Source organism: Phycomyces blakesleeanus (genome assembly GCF_001638985.1).
Source record: "Phycomyces blakesleeanus NRRL 1555(-) unplaced genomic scaffold PHYBLscaffold_31, whole genome shotgun sequence".
Classification (NCBI taxonomy): Eukaryota; Fungi; Mucoromycota; class Mucoromycetes; order Mucorales; family Phycomycetaceae; genus Phycomyces; species Phycomyces blakesleeanus.
The window spans coordinates 221297-239774 of record NW_017265188.1 but is presented as its reverse complement, the minus strand read 5'-3'; the positions used below and the strand labels follow the sequence as shown (position 1 = coordinate 239774).

At 34.1% G+C, this 18478-nt stretch overlaps 5 protein-coding genes and 1 non-coding gene across 6 annotated transcripts; 2 read left to right on the top strand and 4 right to left on the bottom strand.

The window, feature by feature from the left end:
• Positions 1-51: 51 nt before the first annotated feature.
• PHYBLDRAFT_174521 (hypothetical protein) lies at positions 52-3083 on the bottom strand (the record flags this gene model as incomplete). Its single annotated transcript, XM_018437274.1, has 5 exons — positions 52-1480; positions 2150-2528; positions 2592-2708; positions 2789-2872; positions 2942-3083. 5 exons carry the CDS (start codon positions 3081-3083, stop codon positions 52-54), a joined length of 2151 nt encoding a protein of 716 aa, XP_018285178.1.
• Positions 3084-3412: 329 nt separating this feature from the next.
• On the bottom strand, positions 3413-5673 carry PHYBLDRAFT_67271 (C2H2-type zinc finger transcription factor; the record flags this gene model as incomplete). The annotated part of the gene is made up of 7 exons (XM_018441767.1): positions 3413-3470; positions 3651-3700; positions 4147-4348; positions 4406-4501; positions 4656-5058; positions 5307-5381; positions 5442-5673. The coding sequence occupies 7 exons, from the start codon at positions 5671-5673 to the stop codon at positions 3413-3415; spliced, it is 1116 nt and encodes a 371-aa protein (XP_018285177.1).
• Positions 5674-8310: 2637 nt separating this feature from the next.
• Positions 8311-9621, top strand: PHYBLDRAFT_151742 (hypothetical protein; the record flags this gene model as incomplete). Its single annotated transcript, XM_018432738.1, has 4 exons — positions 8311-8736; positions 8793-9098; positions 9238-9378; positions 9451-9621. The coding sequence occupies 4 exons, from the start codon at positions 8311-8313 to the stop codon at positions 9619-9621; spliced, it is 1044 nt and encodes a 347-aa protein (XP_018285176.1).
• Positions 9622-11098: 1477 nt separating this feature from the next.
• On the top strand, positions 11099-11180 carry PHYBLDRAFT_t257. Its single transcript has one exon. It is a non-coding gene; the product is annotated as a tRNA-Ser (tRNA).
• A 2599-nt stretch (positions 11181-13779) lies between these two features.
• PHYBLDRAFT_174518 (hypothetical protein) lies at positions 13780-15733 on the bottom strand (the record flags this gene model as incomplete). The annotated part of the gene is made up of 3 exons (XM_018437273.1): positions 13780-13995; positions 14263-14534; positions 15691-15733. The coding sequence occupies 3 exons, from the start codon at positions 15731-15733 to the stop codon at positions 13780-13782; spliced, it is 531 nt and encodes a 176-aa protein (XP_018285175.1).
• A 2068-nt stretch (positions 15734-17801) lies between these two features.
• On the bottom strand, positions 17802-18456 carry PHYBLDRAFT_151739 (hypothetical protein; the record flags this gene model as incomplete). The annotated part of the gene is made up of 2 exons (XM_018432737.1): positions 17802-18167; positions 18220-18456. The coding sequence occupies 2 exons, from the start codon at positions 18454-18456 to the stop codon at positions 17802-17804; spliced, it is 603 nt and encodes a 200-aa protein (XP_018285174.1).
• Between the last annotated feature and the right edge of the window lie 22 nt (positions 18457-18478).

Here is an 18478-nt window from a genome sequence, read left to right as displayed (position 1 = left end):
TGTATTAATTAATATTTCTTTTTTATACGTGTTTTATTTTTGTATTTGAATCTAAATATATATTTTTCGTGGCAAAGGAACTACACACATCTGAACTTCGCCTTCTAGACCAAGGTGCTCGCCTACTGCGACTGGATAGCAGATTCTATGCACTGGGAGAATGCTGTTCATGCTGTCATCTTCGAACCCCACCTCATTCACCTCAACTCCTTCTCCTGCTCTGGGCTGAAGTAAAACTTCCTTGTACCATCGTACATATGCAAATACATGCTGGCTCGCATGACCAGCAAACGAGTTTACAGCAGTATTGACAAAGAGGTACTGAATTTGGCCCGCGTATGGCTTGGTACTTCTACCATCACTTGTCTCAAACAAGGCTTGCATGAACGACCCACGCTGATTCTTCGTTTTGCTCTTGTAGATTTGCCCAAGAAGATTGATTGATTCAAACTTCTGTATCCGATTGTTAACAAAATTATCGGAATGACCAGCCTGACGATAATGAACAAGAGTTTGATCATCGTATGTCTCGCGATAGTATTCCAACAAATGCTCATACTCGGATTCATCCATGGAAATCTCCCCCTTTAGAGCTAAAGGAAGTGCGGAAGGGGGCAAAGGCTCGTTTCCCTTGACGATATCAAAGTTGATCTCAGGAGAATCAAGAAAAGCATTGATATCGAATTGGATTGAGGTGGCAGTGGAAGTGGAAGTGGCTATGGAATTGGCAGTGGATGCAGTGAGCTCAAGGATGATCGCCGAATGCTCAGGTCGAATTATTGGCAAAGTTTGGCGAATAAGATCTCCCTGGTATGCTTCTTCAAGATACTTCTTCATATAGGTTCCCTCAAACCCGTCTTTTCTATTTGTCGCATAGTTTTTCAAGATACCATTGCATCTTTCGAAACTAAAAAGCCAATAGCCATAAACCGGGCCAAAGTTCAGTACAGTCTCTCGCAGATGAAGATGGAGATGCATGTTTGGCGAAAGGAATGGGGCTTTATACAACTTCTCGCACTCTCTGCAGAAAGCCTCCAAAGATTGATGGGCTTCATCAAGGTGAGCCATGGATATGCTTGGCATTGAGAGGTACTGGCATGCATTGACAAACGTTGTCCAGTTACCGAGATGAGCTTCAGGTAGACGACCACGCAGGAGAACAGGAGAGTACACCAAGCACCAAGACTTCCACTCGTCGGCCTTCATGAATGGGAAGCCACGCCCGATCTTTGTCCCTAATGGCGTGTAGTCCTCTGGCAGTACAAGCTTGTCAGCATCCAACTGCATTTCGGCCAAGTGTGCATCTGTGATGAGACCTGAAGATCTCCATTTCTCCATTATCCTCTTTGCTGTTCCGAGGTACAGGTTGTGCATCGGATCGATGACAGTGCACTCCACGAGGTTAAAGTAAACCAGGTCATGCAATTCTGACCATCGGACACCATTTTCCCTCTCCAATCTCTTTCTCTGTGCATCACTGCTGGCCATTCTCCACAACTCAGCATCACGGCGGTTTTCGGCATCAGTGCGAGGCACCCACTCAGAAAACACGAACCCAGAGTAGTCCACAGCATTGGAGTCTGGAAGGCGAGGGAACTGTCGGTTGCACTTATTGCATGCACATGTGCTTGAATGAGAGGTGAACCCACAAGTCTTACGGGCAGCAGGAATGTCGCAGGCAACAAGAAGAAGGGCAGCACGGACAAGAGCACCAGATGGGCACTGTACGGTAGGCATCACCACACCGCCATACAACTGGTTGAGTTCCGCGACAAGGGGACGGAGGTAGTGATTGATCTCACTTGTCTTTGCTTCCTTGGGCCCTGGCATGAGACCAACGAGAACAACATTCTCCTTCTTGTACCGTTCCGATCTTGGCAAGTTGTTGATGCAAAGGTATATCGCACCACAGGAGTAAGTGACCCCATCGAAAGGTTGAAACCAATCGATGTTCATGGTAAGCATTATGGAGCGCTCATGATTCACAAACGGTAAACCATTGCTATCCTTCAGACTGTTCCACTTCGTACCGTCGTAAATGTCAAACATCATGCCTGGAACTTGCACTCTGATTCTCCAATGGTTGATGGTGTCTTCGAATCCAGGGCGGCAAAAAAGAATAGACAATGTTTTGATTATGGAGTTATACATGTAGATCTTTTTGGGGATAGTCAAGGCTCTTGATGTTGCAAAGAAAAGAGCGTTTCCACATTCTCTACCAGAGAGTCTCTCGAAATTACAGCACTCTGGAACAACATCGGACTCTTCGTATACTTTGTTACAATCGCCACATGCAACAAACCGCTGGACACCTCGAGTCACGTCGCTGAGACCGGTCATAGAGTTGACACCGCTTATACTGAGGGGAAGACGGAAAGACTGTCCAAAGTGTGCCAATACTTCGTTAAGAAACTTTAACAGAACAGCACCACCAGAATTGACAACATATTTGGATATGAAGAAGGCAGCAAAAGAAGCAATGAAAGCATGAGTAGGATCGACTGGCATATTGGATGAAGAAAAGTGCTCTATTTGAAAAAAAAATCAATACTTGTTGACTTTATTGATTTATATGTGCTTTTTGTACTAACCTCTAACATCATCAGATTCATCGTCAGAAATATCCAAAATGGTTGCTTCAATGACACCCTCATCTTCGCTTTCAGAATCAAACAAGGAATCAATGCCAAAAAGAGGTAAGTCTTCGGCTGTTTTGTTAGGTAAAAAAGAATCAAATTATTAGATATTATAAATGATTATAAAACTTTAATAAAAATACTATGCATACCTTCAACTTGATCTTCGGCATCAACATTGTATTCAAAGTCAATCTCCATGTCATTGTCATTCGACATTACTTCTATAACTGAGGCTATATTATATGAAAATAAATATTTAATTAAAATTGTCTCAATAATAATTTTCTTAAATTTGAACTTACAAGAAGATCCTGACTGATATTGTCTCACGATATCCTGTTGTGCATGTCTTCTGAGTGTTTGGGTAGACACCAAAACAAATCCCATGCTATTGGAAGAGCATTTAGAGCACTTGCATTCTGAATTGTTGTTGTTGTTTGACATATTGTGTGCGTATGTTTTATTTTTTAAGTTTTTAGAATTGACAAGAATAGAAAATTGTTCAGGAACACAATTTAATATATATCTTTCCAAATTACACCAGCTTCCAAAATGACATAGTTTATTCCGGCTGTTAAAATGGGCAGTTCTCTAAACAGTAATTGATTGCCTCATTCTAAAATACAATAATACACACTTTTGTTAAAACATGTCGTCATGTACATTTTATTAGCTGTAGAGCATATACAACAAAAATATTTGTAGTAATATCACGACCATTAACCTCATCATACTTATAAATAAATATTACAACAATAAAAAGCTTTATTATCTCACTCAAAAGATATCATTTGGTTTAAGTTTCCTACAACTATTGACTCTGCGACATGGCTACAAGTCCCAAAAAGAAATCTCGCAGACATTTTTTACAAAAAAGAGTAAACTCGTTTTTTTATCCAATAAAACAGACCGAGCATTATCATCGCCGTCGAAAATAAAAAAGACAAAAGTGATGGAAATTTAAGCTACCACTCCACAAATAATAGTACCCTACGCCATAGATGAAATTACCCTATTTTTCCAGTGTATGGATCAGGTAATGTTGCACTGGTCGGAAAACACTACAAGACAGGATATTATTCTGGACTTGTTGGTATAAAAACGAGTGCCAGTGCTTGAAGTATCTATTATTAATATTTAAAAAATGGTAACAATCAGCTATTTGTAATGATAATATATGAGACATATAATAACTTATGACTCTATCTCATCAAGCAATTCTGATGTCAATGTCCATTGCAAAGCAAGCGCACAGCCTTTCACAAGAGATAATAGAGCTGTTTTGACAGCCCTATTTGGTAAATAAGACACGACCAAAGTGGGAACAAGATATAAGAGAAAGTCAAGCCAGTCAACTGCCGAGTACCATCGATCTTGGCAAATACGTTGTCAAAACTGCCTTGAAATGAGGTGGGTATATATGCTCGGCTGGTATATGTTCTTCGACTATTACAAGCAGTTATTTAGTATGAAAAAAAGATGGCTAATTGAACATTTGTATACTTACAGGGTTGCCTACTTTGAAGTCTTCCAAAGGTCTTAACCGGGCGGAAATGTCATCAAAGTACATGCCATGCCATCTGTTAGTAGGGCATTTGCCTTTGGTCTCACAAAAACGGCAAACAAATAAGCTTGTATGGGAACCAATGTGGGCCATATCAGCTACAGCTGGAATATCGTCAGAAGCAAGCAGCAGATAGACCTTGGATCTGCAAAGCTCCACTCCATTGTGCTTGACAACCAAGCCATGTGCCTCAAGATCTCACAATTCATTAATGATGGATATAAGAAAGGAGTCCAAATGAGTTGGCTTTTTGGGGCCAGGCAAGATTGCCAGTTGCAAAAGGTATTTGTTGGTATATCTAAGTATTTTATTAGTAACTTTTTTTAAAAAAAAATATAATAATAATAATAAATAGTAATAAATTAATTAATTATCTGATGGATGGGTCTAGGTTAGATATTATGCAATAGATGATGGTATATGAGTTTTTGCCTTTCTTTTGATTGACAAACCCATCGGTATAAAGCCTAATGGCAATATCATTGGGATTGGAGAACAGGCCCTGCTGCACCAACTGCTTGTAATTGTCACTATCAAAAATGTCGGTTAGCTGACCAGCTACAGATTCCTGGTTTGCTCTGTAACAGAGGAGTTCTCTTGTGGCTGGATCTGCCAACATTTGAGAAAGCATATCCCCAACTGACATAAGTTTCATACTGGTGGCTGGTGTCTGACTTTGATCAGGATCAGTCTTGTATCGCGGTTTGCCACAGTCAACACAAGATTCTTGGTCGTCATTAATGCCATACAATCGACAACCACTAGAGCAGGCATCATACTCATGGCCCTTGATACTTGACTTTGACTTGAGCAAAGCATCAACAGTTTTGCCATGACTGATCTTAGCCCCAGGTTCTAAAAAAATGATATCACTATATGTTAGTGATCTGGAATTAAAGTACAAGGTAACAGAAAATATAATATTTTACCCATCATTATATCGTCATGGTCTTGGATGACAGTTTATAAATTGAACAATGTCTCTATATGCTGCTCTAGCAATTCTATGCTGTAGCATCAATTGAGACAGATAAATACTCATCAACTCGGCCTTAGTAAAAGTATTTGTACTGATTCACTGCTGTCGTAAATGTGAGCTTCACCCTCACTGTTCTCAAAATTACATGCGCACTTATATGAAATAGTATTATCAAGCTTCATAGACTCTATAGTATATTCTGTAACACATTATTTAGTAATTGGAAAATAAATAATACAATTACAGCTCTTTTCATTACCTGAATTGCTAACAGATTCATTTTCATTACTAGTATCATTTTCGTCATGGTACATGTCAACATCATCTAGAATAGACTGGTCAATTTCAGTCATTGTTGCTGAATTTCCTCTGTGAATTCTCTTGTGGTCTTGCAGCTTCTGGTAGTTATTAAAAAACAAGACACATTGATCACATTGGTATTGCTGTGTAGATATTCTATCTCTCTGCTGGCTGGCGTTGGAAGAAGACATATTAGTTGGGTTGGTACGTATGTAATATATAAAATAAAACTGCAAAGAGAATTTTGGTGCTATTCATTAAATGTAAAAGACATTTTTATATACTCTTTATTTTTTAACCAAAATGCTTGCGGCTCTTTTCCTTTTTCTCTCTCATAGTGATGATATAGCAATGATTACAGTAATGTCAATGCTAGGTGAAACACCTGTCAGTAAATAATTCACATGATTGGAAAGATTCTTCTTCATTAATAATTATGATGCAAGTTAAAATACTTCTTGGTTAACAAGGGGGTACCATTAAAAGAGCACTGGTGAAACAGACACATACTCTTTACTTGTGAGCAATTAGATATTCTTTGGGCTTTATAAAGAGGTATATGTATATTTAGGATAATTAACGACCAAATAATTTATGTTTTTTTTTAAATAAATTATCAATTACTCTCTAATACCAAAGGTAAAGAAAAACAGCCTTCTAATAATTAACAGTTAAAAAAAAGTAGTACTGTCTAAACACATTGGTAGAAAAGACATATTTATATTATCTGTGTTGTACTAATAGTATTTTTGAGATAGTGAATATATATTTAGCTAATAACATTGTTTTCTTGTTTATGTATAAAACTTAAAGAAATAGATATAGATAATGAGGGCTATAGTTTGATACTCTTTTACTGACATCATCAAGATAAGCACTACTGATCGAAAGGGATGTTAATTGAAAGTGCCAATGTGAGTTAAAGCACACCTTTTTCAAAAATGTATGGTTTCAATCAAAAATGCCTCTTGGTAAATAATAGTAATGACAGTTAAAATTATTTTTATCTTTGATGACAGCATCAATCAAAACGCGTTTTAGTTGATAATGATAATAAGTATGATATAAACTTGAGTATTATCACATTTACTTTAATGTTGATAAAAAGGGGCTAATTAACTATCACTGGGGAATTAGATTTCTATACATATGCGATAGTATGGGAAATTCTGAGTGACAGAATAATTAAATTCTAGAATTTGGCATTTATAGATTCCGTTCGCAATATGTTATGTTACCTGTGAGTTGTCCATATAACTTCTGAACTTATAATGATCCATATAGAGATGTAAGGTTCTTTTAAACTATTTAATCGCAGAGAGAATAATCAAATTATGGCATCTTTTTTTTTGGATGTTACATTAAATTAAACTTGATTTGAAACAGAGATTCCAGTAAAAAATCTATTTTTGATAGAAAACTGTCTACTGAAATAGTAGAATTCTATTGGATTACTTTACAGAGAAAACTGTCTACTGAAATAATAATATTCTATTGGATCATTTAACAGAAGAAACAGGATTTATGTATACTGTCTTCCGAATCTAAACACTTTTATTAGACAATTATGCATGGCTAAACTATAGGATTCATATATGCCATACTACTGCAATACTTCTTGCACTTCATTTCAAATATTTTTATAGGGATTGTTTTGGAAAAATTGTTTCTATTTAAAAAAAAAGCTTCTTGCTTATAATATGTACGGCTTGACAATATATAGTCTAATCTAATATATAAGCTACTACATAATTAATATAATAACAAACCCTTTCATATATTATAATATATAAATACTTCCAATACGATAGAATCCTAAAAAGAAACGCGTGTTTATGGTATTTCACTAGTAAGAGAAGGCTAAAAAATTATTCAATTATATTAGATTATATAAACATTTATTTTTCTTTAATTTAAATAATATGGTTACTTACCAGTACTTTTGTCAGAACCAGGCATAGTGCACATTGACTGTTGTTCTGAAAGGTTTAATAAAACGCATTAGTAAAGATCATGGAATAAAGTTTGGCTTTATTACTTACCAAAGAAAACCGGTTTTCAAAGACAAGCCATTCAATCAGGTACATAGAAATGTTGGCAGTACTAACAGAGATAGAAAATAAACAAAATTAGATATAAGAATAAAATAAATAAATACATTATTCAGACTTACCAGATAAATTTCTGCTATTAGTATGTCTTTATGATGAGCTGAGAAGAGAAAAAGAAAATAATTAATAAAGAAGCACATACACAATAACCGCGTTTTATCTTTTTGTTCTTGTCTATTAATCAACACGGCAAAGACTTGTAATACTATCAGCAACCACAATAATAATAAAAGAAAAAACATTAAGAATAAATATAACAGTAGAATAATAAAAACAAATTGCTTACCAGGGTGTGAACTCAAATACATCAATCAGAATAAAAGTAAATAAAGCGGAAAAGAAACAGGAAAAAAAGAAATAAGAAAAAAATAAAGAGAAAGAAGAAAAAAAAGTGGGCTTTCAAACAGAAGGCAGTTTAGATGAGAATTGACTCTAGTAAAATACAATAGTAATAAAATGAATAGTCCAAAATTATATTGTAACACTAAGTTCTATGTTGAATATTAAAGAAGTTGTTCAAGGTTATAAAGGATTTTATAGAAAATAATATATAATCCCTTTCTTTTCTCAGCTATTTCATAAATCTACTTTATATTAACTTATTTTGTATGTAAATCTTTGATTAAACAAAAATAAATATATTTCAACCCATACATTTATTTTATTTTAATAATTTATTAGTGTATAAAACTTTAATAAAAATACAATAAAGAAAAAATGCCTTCCAATAGCAGCAGAAAAACAGACCGTAAAGGAAAAGGAAAAGCATCTGCAAGTATATCTATCTCTGCAAACCGTGTTTTGGTTGGCCGTGTTGGACCTCGAGAAATTGCCCCCAGTTTCTCATCCGCAACTATCCAAGATCAGCAATATGCGGAAATTGTTGAAATGTTTAACAAAGTAAACAACAATATCAACGGTGTCAAGGATGACATTGCTGCTGTCAATAGCAACATGGCAGCCTTTAAAAACAGGATGGGTGTTGTTGTTGACACGTCTGGAAAGACACATACGGCATTTGCAGACTTTGCAACTGCCTATGCCAACGATCAGACTCGTATGGCTAGTCTAGGACTATCTCTGATGCCATCCTATGTCCCCCAGACCTCCCTCAGTGATGCTGAGGTTTCTGTCATTATCTCAGTAATTAATATTAATATATGTTAGTATCAACAACTTATTAAACAACCTGTATTTAGGAAATCTTCGCGGAAAAGTTGTGGGACTGGAAGTTCGAGTCTGATGACCCTGCTCTTGTTGCTGAGAACGAGAGTAAGAAGAAGTGGAACTTGAACGAGAAGATTAACCACCGCAATAACGTAGCTGTTATCAACTACTTGAAGAGCTACATTAGCGCCCAGACTCGTCTAGCTGGTACTCACCCACGGGTGATAAGTGATAAAATAAAGAACAGGTACAAGCACAGTCATTGTACTTTTCACGAGTCTCCTGAGCAGAAGGCCAAGAAAAACAGCAAGAGGAGAGCAAACAGTCGTACTCTTCAGGTTTGTATATACTATATAAAAAATTAATTGATATATTACTATTTTCTCAAGCTACAATCTATATAACCAGATGTCTATCCAACGCAAGTCAACATACATAGACAACTGAGTAGCCATTGATGCTGCAATGGGATATAAGACTGGAAACCCTGTTGAGAAGGCCTATCTCAAACTCTTTCAGAAGGATGCCATGTCTGATGGTGAGTCGGATATTGAGATTGTGGACAATCTTCCACGACAGTGTTTGCATGTGGCTTGCCCCACTTGGAGAAGTGAAGAGGTAAATAATATTTAGAATAAATAAATAAGTTTTATAACAAGAAAAATAAAGAACTAATAAAAATAAATACAGTTCAACAGATTGTTGACAATGGTTGACGACATTGATTGTACCCATTACGTGTCAAATGCAGGCATGGGAACAAAGCCAAGAATGAACAGATATCCAGCAACATTGTTGCCTTGCTCTGTTCCTGCCACCCTGTCCCAGTCATTGCCTCGTTGGGCAATTGACAATGAATAAACATTTTCTTTTTTACTATGTTCTGTTGTAGGACCAAATAGTAATAATTGAAATTGAATTGATTAAAGGAAATAATAATAATAGAGGATAAATATATAAGTAAGTGTGTGTATGAGAATTAATAGTAAATTTTTTTGGTAAAGGAATCGCGAGTTTTTTGTTGACGTTTTTTGTAGTTTTGTAATCTACTATTGCAACTGTTAGGAGAATCCAATGTACTGGCAGGATGCTTTGAAAATCTTGCTTGTAGAATTCATCCTGTAACAACTCAACTCCTTCTAATTCTCTTTGTGGTGATCTAGACACTCAGATGTTGGATTTATCACATATAAGAACATATTCATATTGGGATAGCATAGTAACTATCATCTTGTCAGTATAAAATGTATATAAATGATTAAGTAATCAGCCCAATAATTATTACAGTTAGTACTGTAGATAATATCTTAAAGATTGTTAAGATAATTATATCATACTGCTGGGTAAACTGTGTCAGATCAATATGGAGCTAATTTAGTAGGAAGTCCTAAAGCTCTAGTATAAAAGAGAAAAGAATAGCTAAGAGCTAAAGAAGTATGATTTATGACTTGATGTCATAATTGTAACACCGACACTAGTTAAGCAGTAAATACACTCTAATAACAAAATATAGTAAAGGAAGAAAGCCTTAAGAAACTAAGACGTAATGACAAGAGCAGATTGTGTTTTCTTATAAAAAGGGACACTTTTTATTTATGAATAAAGACAACTTATAGACAGTCTCAAAGTATTTCTATACATCTCTATTATCAAATATTTTATTTTTCTATTGTTTCGTACCTGAAATACCACACTTCCTAAAACCAAGAAATCAATATGTTATGTCGCAAGATGATATAGACTACAAAGAGAAGAAAACAAGAAAAAGATACTGAAACTGAACAAAGGATTGCTTGATAATTTTATTGGGTTGAGTTTACTTCTCTTTTTATAGTCGACAAGATTTTAAGTTGATAATAGAAGTTTAGAAAAATAAAGATAGTAAAAATAGAATGATGAATAATTGATATAGCAAGGATAAAATATATGAATAAAAATATAATAAAAATATAATAATAAAGGTACTGATATTGCGCAGAGATGTTGACAAAATGAATTATGTGCATTGTAGAAGAGGAATGTTACTAACATGGGGGATCATGATTTTGAATGAGTACAATGTAGACAAATATGTTAACAAGGGAAAAGGAAAAAGTATTGTGTGTAGAAGGAACAGGGAATGCAAACGAGATTTTTTCTGTGCACAGAAAAAATCTCCTCTTACCACCGAGGGCACAGCACCACATCAACAAACCGTTGACGTCAGCCTGTCATAACTGGGACGACACATCACGACAAATCGACAAACAACCCCACCGAGCAGACTGACCGTCCGGTACCCGACACCACAACATGGCTAACAGCTGTAATTGCTTATACCACACGTAATAACGTATTAGTCGATTTGTCCGAGTGGTTAAGGAGTGTGACTAGAAATCACATGGGCTTTGCCCGCGTAGGTTCAAATCCTGCAGTCGACGATTTTTTGAATCATTCAGATTCTTTTTTGTATTGTCGTTTTCGATCTAGGTTGTTCTTCCAATGCTATAACACAGCCAAAATTGGTCAAACCCACTGGGAATCGTAAATGAAGATAAAAGAATAGAAAGATAGAAAACTTTTATTGAATAAAATAATGTCCTCTTTTATATCTTTTCTAAACCTACTCAGCCATTATAAATATATGTTTTGATTTATATTCTACTTTTGTTAAGCTATGTGCTTTCTAATTCTTTTGTGAGCAAAAGGAAATCACTTTGGTTGTTGTTCTCAAAAAAGAATTCTATGTAATCGTCATCCTGATTGGCTGACAAGAATTTGGGCATGACATTAGTTTCTCATTTTTGATCTAGGTTGTTTTGTCAAGTTTCAATCTGGTATTTCTTTTCTGGCACTTGTAACTAAGTCGCAAAATCAATACTACTGAGGATTGTCAAGTTTATGAATAGTTTTTGAATAGAAAATAAAACATAATTTTTATTAAATATATTTCTTGACTATTTATACGAATTGCTACTTGATTTCTGGCTAAAAAAAATAGCTATGTTAATATGTTTTAGATGCTAGTTATCCAGTAATATCATCTACAAGTATATTTATCATCTTAAACATCTAAAGCATATACAAAAGACCAATTGGCAATGACAAGATCTTTTTACCCTAAAAGTCAACCATTATTGGTTGCTTATGAATTCCAATTTTGATTGCCAATATCAACTCTGACAGCTCATTCAATTGTTGGACATTATTTTGATGAATCTGTAAAATCTGAAGATGATTAACAGTAGTATAATAACTCTCCTTTTATTTAAATATAATATAATAACTACTGCAGATAATGTGAAGTATTAGTTTAGAAAACTATATAAGACAATTTAATTCATATCAATAAAAATATCTTTTATTCTCTCTTTGATTTTATGTATACTCCTTGATTCCCAGTGAGTTTGTCTTTTTGACTTTGTTATAGTAAAAGGAAGACCAACCCAGATCGGGAACAGCACAATGCTATAAGAGCATCTGCAGTAGTAGCATTTAAATTCAGTTTTTCCCAATTTAAGTGCTTTTTGTAAGTGCTTTCCAAAAAAAATTGTCTGCAGCAGTAGCATTTCGAACAGCATTTATTTACATGCTCTGTGATTTTTATGACTTTGAGCATAAAAATAGATGCTCAATTTAAAAACTTGCCAAGCATTTAATTTTTATTTTCTTTTCATTCTCATTAAAAATTAATATAATAAAATCATATTTTTTAACAATGAGCATCTCTCCCTTTAGTATTTTCTTTGATGAACTCAACATTTCTGGCAAAGGTATTATTATTGCCAGCTGTTTATATTTGATACTAATATGACAAGTTCTGTTGATTTAAATAATAATTCATATTGTCAATATTCACATGAATGAAAAAAGCAGACCAAAGAAGTTCTCTATCTAAGAGGACAAACAGCTTTGTCACTCCTATCTGTTTGTTACCTTGGATGCTATTAGAGGCATTGACTAAAAGAGTGATAAATTCTGATCAAGAATAAGCAACCACTACCACCAGTACTTGGGTAAAAATACTTTGAAGTGCAATGATTATGCTTTGCCTGCTTGTTGGCATATCATTAACAGGGTAATCAGTAAATATGTCAGATTTTTGTCTCAAGCATAAGAAATGAATGCAAGTGACTCAAATAACAAATCTGATGTAAGCAGTTAATATGTAAATTATATAAATATTATACTGTATATAATAGCTAAACAAGAGTTTAAGAGTCAAAAAGCAAGACAGTTGTTCTTCGTTGATATGAAGTCAAATTTCAATCTTGATCATTGTTACACTATCTTGTCTCAGCACCCAAAGTGGCTGCCCAGAGCACCAAAGGCCAAGCAGGCTAAGAAGGCAAGCAAGAAATGAGTGGCAAACACTAAGGTTGCAAACTCTGCTCTAGCTCATGCAGGTGGAGCTGAAGGGGAAGAGGAGGAAAAGAAGGAAGAGGAAAAAGAGAAAGAGAAGGAAGAGGAAAAAGAGAAAGAAAAGGAAGAGGAAAAAGAGAAAGAGAAGGAAGAGGAAAAAGAGAAAGAGAAGGAAGAGGAGGAAGAGAAAGAGAAGGAAGAGGAGGAAGAGAAAGAAGAAGATGAGAGTAACAGGTTCAATCTCAGCCCTTGCCCTGTAGGAATGAAAGTGGGCAAAGGCTCAGGAGGCAGACCAAAGGGGAATGGAGAAGCAACTGAAGAAAACTCTTCCTGTTCAAGCTGAGATAGTAAATAAAGGCAATGAATGTATAGATCTGATGAAAGAAAATATAAAAGAGGTTCAGAAATCAACCAAGGTTTTTGAGGATATCATGGGGGCTCTGACAATACACACTGCAGCCCTGCAAAGGGCTGAATACATTTGTATTTTATTTATAGACCCTCTCTCTATTGAAAATTCTATAGATTGCCAAATGATTTTGCAGCAGCAGCAAAGGATTAGAGAGAGGGGAATATGGAATGAGCCTGTTACCCACAACAATGTTAACCATGATCTTGGAGTTTCTGAGAGCAATTGAGTTGCAAAGAATAAAATATAAACTTATAAAGATGTTTTTATTATCTTTCCCCTTCTATTTTCCACAGACTATCTATAACATTCTGTCTCAGTGAAAAGTGTTGCTTCTGGTCCCAAATTCTTATATTTCTTTGAAGACAGCTAGCAAAAGTTCTATTAGGGAATAAAATCTCTGATCTAGGGATCAATCTTGGTACTTCTGCCAAGACACTCTCTATTTCTAACCTGTCTTTTATCACTACTTCTCTATTCACTCCCTAGTTATCACCAACAACATCAAGTTTCTCTTCTCTATCACACTCAATAATCATGTTGTGTAAAATTATATATGCAGTCATGATATTCTTTAGAGTATCATGACTCCACATTCTTGCTGGTCCAGCAACTATTGCAAAACGTGATTACAACATGCCAAATACTCGTTCCATGACTTTTTGCACTGCTTTTTATGCCTTGGCAAAGTTCTTAAAAAAGACAAGTCACTGGTTAAGAGAATTCAAAGAATATAACATATACTCATTTACCTTCTTCTTTGCAGTTTGATGATCATTAAAACTCTTGATAAAAGCAGTATATGAGGGGTATATACTATCTGTCAAGTAATATCTCATCATATACTTGTTGCCATTGACTCTGTATTCAATCTCTGGACCTTGTCTATCAGCAAGATCCTTAAAGAGAAAGGACTGATTTAAGATATTAATGTTGTTGAGAGAATCAGGCAAACCAAAGAAAACATGTCCAATCCACAGGTTGTAGGAGGCAACAGCTTCCAGAATGATTGTCGCAGTCTTCACTTTCCCAACAAGAAATTTATGCCAAGAAGTTGGACAGTTCTTCTACTCCCAGTGCATACAGTCGAGCAAATCTAGCATTCCAGGGAAGCCTCTAGATTTGCCTTCTGCCAAAAGTCTCTTTATCTCCTCTTGTATTAGCAACCTCAGGTATTCCTTTCCATAAACTGCAATAACAACAACACAGAAATGCTTCAAATACTCTAGCAAAGTAGATTCTGCCATTCTAAACGTTTCATTCAGAGCATCAGCAGGAAGTCCATAGGCAAGCTGGTGGAGAGCTATGGATATCTTCTGGAAAGAAGAGAATCCAAGAGAATGAGCAGCATTAACTTTCTGCTCAAAGTAGCTGTCATATTTCTTTACACCCTCAGCAATATGCATGAACAAGGATTTGCTCATTCTATATTATCTACAAAACTGTTTTTCAGTATAAACACTGTTTTCATCAAAGTAGTCCTTTCGCAGCTGTACATTACCAGTGTGTCTATTGCAATATACTGTGGTACATGTCTTTTTTGTTTCTTCTTTTTAGTATCTGCGTTTGGAAGCTGATACTTTATGGTATCAATAATAAATTGTGGTATTTCAGGTACGAAACAATAGAAAAATAAAATATTTGATAATAGAGACGTATAGAAATACTTTGAGACTGTCTATAAGTTGTCTTTATTCATAAATAAAAAGTGTCCCTTTTTATAAGAAAACATAATCTGCTCTTGTCATTACGTCTTAGTTTCTTAAGGCTTTCTTTCTTTACTATATTTGGTTATTAGAGTGTATTTACTGCTTAACTAGTGTTGGTGTTACAATTATGACATCAAGTCATAAATCGTACTTCTTTAGCTCTTAGCTATTCTTTTCTCTTTTTTACTAGAGCTTTAGGACTTCCTACTAAATTAGCTCCATATCGATCTGACACAGTTTACCCGGCAGTATGATATAATTATCTTAACAATCTTTAAGATATTATCTACAGTACTAACTGTAATAATTATTGGGCTGATTACTTAATCGTTTATATATATTTTATACTGACAAGATGATAGCTACTACGCTATCCCAATATGAATATGTTCTTATATGTGATAAATCCAACATCTGAGTGTCTGGATCACCACATAAATGTCTGGATGATTGCTGCTATCTCTGCGTCACGATTCTCTTCCTTGAGAATTATTGTGGCAAAACTCTTGTTCATATGTACTATATTAAATTCAGAAGCTTCAAAATATATAATAAAGAGATAGTAAGAAAAAGAATAAATGAAGGCACTAGAAAAATTAATGTTTGGTAGAATTATTTAAATGCTTCTCTTTTAATGTAACTGAAATTTGGCCCTTTGCTTTTTGGCTGTTTTCAACTTCATATGTAGCTTATGAGTACTTAAATTAATATTAATATAAATGCTACTGCTGCAGATGCTCTAACACAGCCAAAACTGGTCAAACTCACTGGGAATTATAAACGAAATTAAAAAAATAAAAAGAGAATAGAAAGATAGATAGCTTTTATTAAATGAAATAATGTTCTCTTGTATATTTTTCTAAATCTACTCAGCCATTATAAATATCTGTTTCAGTTTCTATTATACTTTTGTTAAGCTATGCGCTTTCTAATTCTTTTGTAAGCAAAAAGAAATAAATTTGGTCATCATTCTCAAAAGAGAGTTCTGTGTAATCATCATTCTGATTGGTTGATAAGAGTTCGGCACAACAGATTTAATTTTGTTCATATAAGTATTGTTGTGCTTAAATTTTGTGATACAAGTTTTAGTGACTTTTTTTTACTGTCAGAGTTGACATCGGCAATCAAAATCGGAATTCACAAGCAACCAATAATGGTTGACTTTTAGAGTAAAATATCTTGTCATTAGGTGCTTGCCACCATCTGTAAATATATTGATATTGAAAATTGAATGTCATCTCAAATATCCCAAAAGGATTATAACCTGCTTTTTATTCTTGTCTCGTTTTGGATGAGTAAATATAAATACTAAAATAACTAATTTTTCTTCTAGTAATCTTTTTTTTTTAAATATCAAACTCAAAAAAAGAGTGGTGGTAGTTTAGATTTCCTTTTTTTTGACCCTAATTATTTTGAGGGGTTTTATAGATTGGGAACATAAAACAGTGCTTAAATCTTCAAAATTGAAAATTTTCTGGGTGGTGGCAAGCACCTATTGCCAATTCATCTTTTATATATGTTTTAGATATTTAAGATGGTGAATATACTTGCAGAAAATATTATTAGATAACTAGCATCTAAGACATATTAATGTAACTATTCTTTTAGTCAGAAATCAAGTCTCAATTTGTATAAATAGTCAAAAAATATATTTAATGAAAAGCATCTTTTATTCTATCTAAAAATTATTCATAAACTCGACAATCTCCAGTGATATTGATTCTGTGACTTAGTTACAAGTGTCAGAAAAGAAATACTAAATTGAGATCTGACATTACAAATGAAGCAGAAATTAGAATAATTATTTATTAGTTTGTAATTTTAGAAATATATAATATTACTAGACACTATCACAGCAAAAATTATATGATTTTATTGAGTAGAAAGAAAGCAAATATCATATTGGAAGCACATATTTCAATATGATTCTATTATAGGTACTCCCTAAATACTTAGTATATTTGTAACAACACTACAGGAAAAAAAGTGTGGTTTTATGGCTGCTTTATGGTGGTTTGACAAGGTGGCTTTGTGGCAGTTTTTTTGCCAAATATCTACTTTGCCCCCCTGGAATTTAAATACATATTATAGATCTCTGCTTTCTGATTCTTCTCTGATGACTCTTCTATTGGACAGCGTTTCATTCTTTATTATATAAAGTATATTATATAATCAATTACTTTTATTGGGTACTCTCTTAAATGCTATTTATTACTTTAATATTTTAGCTTAGGAAGAAATTCTATTAGACACTAGTACTTTTTTTTATTGTTACTTTTATGAAAGCAGTTTTTTATTGGATAATATATATGTAAATGTTTGATCATTTTAATAAATACAAATTTTTATTGGTTATTACAATAGAAGATTCTTTTTATTAATCATTTTTATTGGTTGTTATGACAGAAAAAAAATTATATTATTCATTTTATTGGTTATTATGACAGAAAAATAAATAATATTGTTTATTTTATTAGCTATTAAAGCATAAAAAAATCTATAGATACCTTTTATTGACTATAAACTATTTAATATTCTAGGTTTTCATAGTAAAATATTCTATTCAATTCTACTACACCGGATTACTTACGAGACTGTAATCTTTTATGACGGTCCCTCCAGAAATGTACAACTCTTACAGTTGATGCCCAGTTTTCAAGACATATGGTGAAGTCTATACTAGAATCCTTCATTATATTTGCATGCCTGGCACGCAATTCTTTCTTAAGTGCTACTGGTATAGACCCCCAGCTAGGATTAGAACCAAGAGCAATCACCAAAGGATGGGCAGCCATATCATCACATATAAGCTTTGTACACATATTGAGTGTGGCCCTTTTGTTACTTGTTACTTCAATGCCAAGGTCTTTACTTATCATCTTGAAGATATGCTTTAAAGTTATTTCATGAAATATGCTCACTGGCTTGCAGATGGTATTAGCACTGAACTATTAAATGACATATTAATATATATTCAACTCATTTTATTTTTTGTCTTACAATGGCAGAGACAGAAGGCGAAGTGTGTTGGTTGGAAATGTTTCTATTCTTCAGTTGGCTCTGGAGAGAAGTAATCTCCAAATTCAAATCTTCGATGCTCATCTTCATTTTGAGTTTCAACTCTTTGATCTGTGCCTTCATTTCAAGTTTGGTCTTTTCTTGGTGTGTCTTCAAAGATATTATCTCATTGTACATGATGTGTAGCAAAGAGATGGAATTGTTATCTGTGTTATTCATGTTGAGAGTTTGATTTACCTGA